At 28.3% G+C, this 6,786-nt stretch overlaps 1 protein-coding gene across 1 annotated transcript in view; it reads left to right on the top strand.

Moving 5' to 3' along the window:
- Positions 1-6,786, top strand: part of LOC106882611 (collagen alpha-3(VI) chain) — a 180,154-nt gene that overhangs the window by 72,247 nt on the left and 101,121 nt on the right. The window contains exons 15-19 of the mRNA XM_052975952.1: positions 1,360-1,398; positions 1,665-1,706; positions 4,395-4,433; positions 4,774-4,812; positions 6,644-6,682. Coding sequence (XP_052831912.1) covers positions 1,360-1,398; positions 1,665-1,706; positions 4,395-4,433; positions 4,774-4,812; positions 6,644-6,682 — 198 coding nt within the window. The remainder of the gene's footprint in view (positions 1-1,359; positions 1,399-1,664; positions 1,707-4,394; positions 4,434-4,773; positions 4,813-6,643; positions 6,683-6,786) is intronic.

The following is a 6,786-nucleotide window of genomic DNA, read 5'->3' as shown; positions in this document are numbered from 1 at the left end:
ATATATGTATATATGTTTGTGTGTCTGTGTTTGTCCCCCCTGCCATTGCTTGACAACTGATGTTGCTGTGTTTATGTCCCTGTAACTTAGTGGTTCAGCAAAAGAGACCAATAGAATAAGTACTAGACTTACAAAGAATAAGTCCTGGGGACGATTTTTTTTACTAGAGGCTGTGCTCCAGCATGGCCACAGTCGAATGACTGAAACTAGTGAAAGAGTAAGTGAAAATGCAAAAATACATCAAATTGTTACATATTCTCAAATGATTATTACAGTTACCATGCATAAACATTTATCATCACAAAATCCAAAAGCGCTTTAACCAACATAAAATATCATATTTTTTTAATTTTAAACACAAATTATTCTAACTAGTCACCTGAAAGTTTAGCATGTCACACTTGTAAATTAATAACACTCTTATAATTACAAATTAACTTCAAGTTTATATATTTTTACATTTCTTGAAATATCAGTTTGTATCAGAATGTTTATGATCTGTAGGTACACGTTGATTCAATATTGAAACAATGTGTAAATGGTAAACGGTATGATTTCTAACATAAATGGTATAATCTACATATATATATGTTTAAATTATTGTATTTTCTTAACCTTTTCCCTAATTCCTAGCTCCAGACATGACTGCAGCATAATGCACATAATACAACTTTCAGAATAAATCTGATAGTTATCTTTTCACAAGTTTGCTGTAAATAATCATTATATTTGTTACATTGTATTAGATTGATTTTATTGTGACATGCATTGTCTTCAAGAAGGTTAACCACTTAGGAACACTTTATTCACTTAAACCTTTTTCTAAATGTTTTTGATCTCATCACATTACATCATCTCCTCTTTCATTATCTGTTTTCCCACTCTTCCAATCTATCAGGAGACTATGCTGATTGATTATTGTCATAATTCATGGAATTTTTATCCCACCTAAATCTCATTTTCTAGTTTTTTTTCTGAATTGATAATGTATCATGAAGATTGTTGCCTAACATTAAATACTGTGCATTATTTCATGTTACAGTATTATCTAGTAAACCTGTATCAGCTGGTAAGAATTCAGAAATTAAATTCAGTGTTAATATATGTAACAATATTTTTACCATATTTATGACATATTTAAAATATTACTCACTCATGTTACCATGCAAGAAAAGTTAAACCATAGAGTGTATAAAACATCTGTACATTAAAATCGATTCTCATGTCTTAAACTGAGAATATTGATGCAATTTTATTAATAAATTCTGCTAAAATTAGTGCTAGTATGTTATATTCAGTCTCTAAGTAATGTGATTTTATTATGTCAGTGAACTCAGCTATTTTATATCATTTACATAGCTCCTGCAGCACCAATTAAACCTGTGGAATTAACAACTGGTAAGGATTTAGTGCTCAAATAAATAGGAATTAAACATAACATTTAATTATATATATCATATTATTTCTTTACTGAAATTAAAATCTTCTTTATTCTATTACTTTTTTGATTTCATTAGTAAGACACTTAAACCATGCATAAATAAATTATATTTTTGTATAAAATTAGTTTAAAAAAAGTAACATATCCTTTACACTGATTAATGCGTAAACTTATAACTCATGATTTCAAAAGCCATCTCACTTGTAAGAAACTATATTTTTAGCAGCTGCACCTCCCCTTGTTATACCTGAGGAAAAAACAACTGGTAAGAATTAGTATCTGATGAGTATGTAGCTAATAAATCTAACCATGATCACTTTTTTACTTGAGAGTATTTTTCTGCACAATATGTAATGTGTATGTTTTACTGCAATATGCACATATAATCTGGATATTATTATTAAGATATAATTTTATAAATAATGAAGTCACTTTCATACTTAATGATATTAACACAAATAAGTATCTTTGATGAAGTATACCTTAATATTTCTAATAATATAAAAGTCACAAAAATATTCACATAACATGTTTTATACTTTAAGATTTGTGTATTACAAGATATATATAACAGAAGACTTTTCCTTAATATCATTTATTGTATATCAGTATTCATGTATACACAAATTATTCCATGTAAAGTATGTTGTTTGATTACTAATGAGATTATCACCACAGCACTAAATATGTATTAGTACTATTTTGAGGAATACAACTAAGAACATTGAAATCGCTCCATATTTTACTGCAATAACAAACTTATACAGACATATATTAAAGAAATAGAAATATTGATAGGAATAGACAGTGGTCTATGTTCATGTGTATATTTCTAAGTCATGTTTTTATTATATAATTATGCTCACATTTATTGTCTATGAGAATTTGTAATTATTATCACAAAGACTTCTGTATGAGATTACTAATTGGAAGACTTAGAAGCAATTAGACTACTGCATTTTATCTTCTATCTTTTACTTGTTTAAGTAATTTTGACTGCAACCATGCTGGGGCACCACTTTGAAAAACTTTAGTTGAACACATCAACCCCAGGTCTTATTTTTTTAAAGAGTGGTATTTGTTCCATTGGTCTCCTTGGTCTAACTACTGAGTTTTTGTGCTTTATACACACCAGCACCAGTTGTCAAAACGTGATAGGAGAGAAACCCAGGCATACACGTGTATCTATATCGATATATACAATGGTTTCCATTTACCAAATCCACTGACAAGGCTTTGGTTGGTCTGAGGCTACAGTAGCAGCCATTTTCTAAAGGTGCCACACTGGGGACTGAACCCGGAATCACATAGTTGGGAACCAAACTTCTTACCACACAACCATGCTTGCACCAGAAACAAATTTGTTTTTATTTGAGATTCCTTTTAAAGTAATAAGATAAATCGCATGGTTTGGTGTATCTTCAGCTAACTGATAGGCACATCAATATTTTCACAACAGTTTGTACCTGGAATTAATGGTTCTCTCAGTTAGTTGCACAACATATATTCAACTCAGTTGTTGTAACTTTAAGAAAATATTGGCTAGATGAAAATGCAAAAACATATAAAGATGTGACATATTCTCAAATGACTATTACAGTTATCATGCATAAAAGTTTATTATCACAAACTCCAAAGTTCTTTAACCAACATCAGTAATATATAGAATATCAATGTTTAATTTTGAAGACTAATTATTCTAACTAGTCACCTGAAAATTTAGCATGTTACACTTGGAAATTAATAACACACTTATAACTACAAATTAACTTCAGGTTAATATATTTTTTCATTTCCTAAAATATCAGTTTGTGTCAGAATGCTTATCATCTCTAGTTACATATTGATTTAATACTGAACAAATATGTTGCTCTCTGATGCGAAATTTCTGACACAAATATAATAACTCAATGGGATGTAGTTGAATTATTACATTTTGTAACCATTTCCCTAATTCCTACTCAGTCATACGACTGTAACATAATGAAATTAATAAAATTATCAAAATAAACCCATTGGTTATATTTTCACAAGTTTGCTGTAAATAATAACCATTATACTTGTTACAATTGTATTAGATTGATTTTCATAAAACATGCATTCACTTCAAGAAGGTTAATCATCAGGCGATTCTTTATTCACTTGAACCTTATTACTAATTTTTTTTGATCTCATCACATCATATCATCTCCTCTTTTATTATCTTGTTTTAACTATTTGCACAGAAAGAAGCACTCTTTCAATCTATCACCAGACTGTGCTGATTCATCATTGTCATAATTCTTGCAATATTTATCCCCAAATAAGGCAACAAGCTGGCCAAAACATTAGCACGCCAGGCGAAATGCTTAGCGGTATTTTGTCTGTCTTTATGTTCTGAGTTCTAATTCTGCCAAGGTCGACTTTGCCTTTCATCCTTTCAGGGTCGATAACTTAAGTACCAGTTGCATACTGGGGTCAATCTACTTAACTGGCCCCCTCCACCAAAATTTCGAGCCTTGTGCCTAGAGTAGAAAAGAATATTTATCCCCAAATAATCTCATTTTCTAGTTTTCTTCTGGATTGATAATGTACCATGGAGCCTGTTGCCTGACATTAAATATTGTACAATATCTCTGCTTCAATATTATCTAGGAAACCTTTATCAGCTAAGAAATCAGCGTTTAAATTCAGTATGAAATATATTTACCAATATTTACCACATTTATGACATATTTAATATATCACTCATTTATGATAACATGTAAGAAAAGTCAAACCATAGAATACATAAAAGCTCTGTACATTCTCATCTCAGCCTTTACATCTTAAACTTTAAAATATTCTTGAAAGTTTTACAAGTAAATTCTGTATAAAATTAGTAACGTATATATCATACTTAGTCTCAAGTTATTCTTAAGTAATATGATGTTATTATGCCAGTGAACTCATTTATTTTATATCATTTACAAAGCTCCTGCAGCTCCAGTTACACCTGTGGAATTAACAACTGGTAAGACTTTAGTGCTCAGTTAAATAAGAACAAAATATTAAATTTAATGCTATATATCACACACACACACACACACTCTATGTGATATCCTAAATTAAAATAGGTATTATCATATGGTAAAATATTTACATCAAATTATTTGTGTGCTGAAATTAAGTCCCTTTATTCTAATACTTTTATCAATTTCATTAGAAAGACATATTTAAATCATGCATAAATAAATTATATTTTTGTATCCTATCAGTTTTAAAAAAGCAAAATATTCTTCATAAAGCTTAATATGTAAATCTCTCATAATTTCAAATGCTATCTCACATATAAGAAACTATATCTTTAACAGCTGTACCTCCCCCTGTTATACCCGAGGAAAAAACAACTGGTAAGAATTAGCATCTGATGTATATATAGCTAATAATTCTAACCATGATCACTATTTTACTTGAGAGTACTTTGCTGCACAATAGCTAATGTGTATCTTTTATTCCAATATGCACATATATAATCTGAATATTATTATTTAGATATACTGTTATTAATAATGAAATCAGTTTCATGATTAATGATATTTACAAATATGATTTATGTGAAGTATACCTTTGTAATTCTAATAATACCAAAATAATAGAAGCACTTGCATAACATGTATTTCACACAGTTTTAATTCTTTTGTAACACAATATAATCATTTCTTGTATATCAGTATCTATGCATATATAAGCTATTTTATGTAAATTATGTGATTTGATTACCAATGAGGTTATCACCATGGCACTAAATACTTATTTGTCCTATTTTGAGGAACGCTGTTAAGAACAACGATGTGATTACTTCATATATTGGTATGATAGACTGATATGGATATATATTATGGGAAATAGAAATAGACAGTTGTTTATTACTTTTGTTTCACCAATGCTTGATGCTTGCAATATGTATCCCTCTCCCTCCAATTCCTGTTTTATAATTAGTAGGAAGTACTTATTTTATATAATCTGAGAGAGAGTCCAAATTATAGTGAGGATTTGCTGGTATAAATATTTCTGACAAAATATCTCCATATTTGTGAGGTGCTCATCAGTTGTTTGTATGTATATTTTAGGAGATGCTAAAAATAATACGAAAGTAGATAATGGTCAATCTGCATAATCCATGGTTGTAAGGTATCATGCATTATGCTTTATACTTCAATCATGTGTCTATATATTTCATAGCAGCATAGTTAGTAGTACTTAAGACAATTTAATTATGCCACTCAGTATAACACATAACTGAAATTGCAGATCCGGTGGTGATTTTCCCTTGGATAGGAACTGTATTCAGAGGAATATAGTATATAAGTGTTCTGTTCAAACTATTGATATTACATATTTCTATATTGGTTCAACTACTGATATTGTCAAAGAAAAGGTTTCCAAATTCTTTATCTTTAGTATCTTTTAAAATTCTATTACATGATATTAATTGAAATACAATATATTCTGCATAATACTAGATATTTATGGCTATATTCATTTGTCCAATTGAATTTAATGTTATATATCACGCTGAATAGGGCTAATGTTTATCATATAATTTTTATAAGTTTGTTGTAAATAATCATTATTTAAATTAATATATATTAGATTGATATTTCTGTAATAAAAATTTTCTTTTTTAATACTAATTACCAAAAGATACTTTACTATTGAATGTATTCAGTTAATTCTTCTTATTAATATTCTTTATTACATCATTTTTTTTCTGCATTGATTCAAGTATAATATGCCAGTGTCATAATTTATGCAATATTGAATCATAAATATAATCCACTTTTTCTAATTATTCTAAACAATTACATTGTTACATCCATAACTTAACATAAAAAGTACTACAATGCTTAAAATATTTATAACTTTTATGATATAGCTGAATTAACTGTCATTTATATCATGAAAACACAAGCCATAGAACACATGAACACGTGTACATTTTCATAACATGACATGTATCTTAAAACCTTTCAAAAAGGTTGTATTGATAAGTTTTATACAAAATTAAATAGTGTATCAATTACTTTGACATTTTGATATAATTTATTTGCCTTCACTATCAAAACCGCATATAATAATAAGAACTGTATTAAAAATATGATATACTCAGTCATCAATTATTCTAAGGTAGTATGATGTTATTATATCAGTGAACTCACATATTCTATATCATTTCCATAGCTCCTCCAGCTCCAGTTAAACCTGTGGAATTGACAACTGGTAAGAATTTAGTGCTTAAATTAAATAGAAACTAAATAAATATGAAATTAAACGATACATTATATATCTTATATACTATTATATATATATATATATATATATAT

Source organism: Octopus bimaculoides, chromosome 23 (genome assembly GCF_001194135.2).
Source record: "Octopus bimaculoides isolate UCB-OBI-ISO-001 chromosome 23, ASM119413v2, whole genome shotgun sequence".
Classification (NCBI taxonomy): Eukaryota; Metazoa; Mollusca; class Cephalopoda; order Octopoda; family Octopodidae; genus Octopus; species Octopus bimaculoides.
This window is presented reverse-complemented; position numbering and strand designations above follow the sequence as displayed.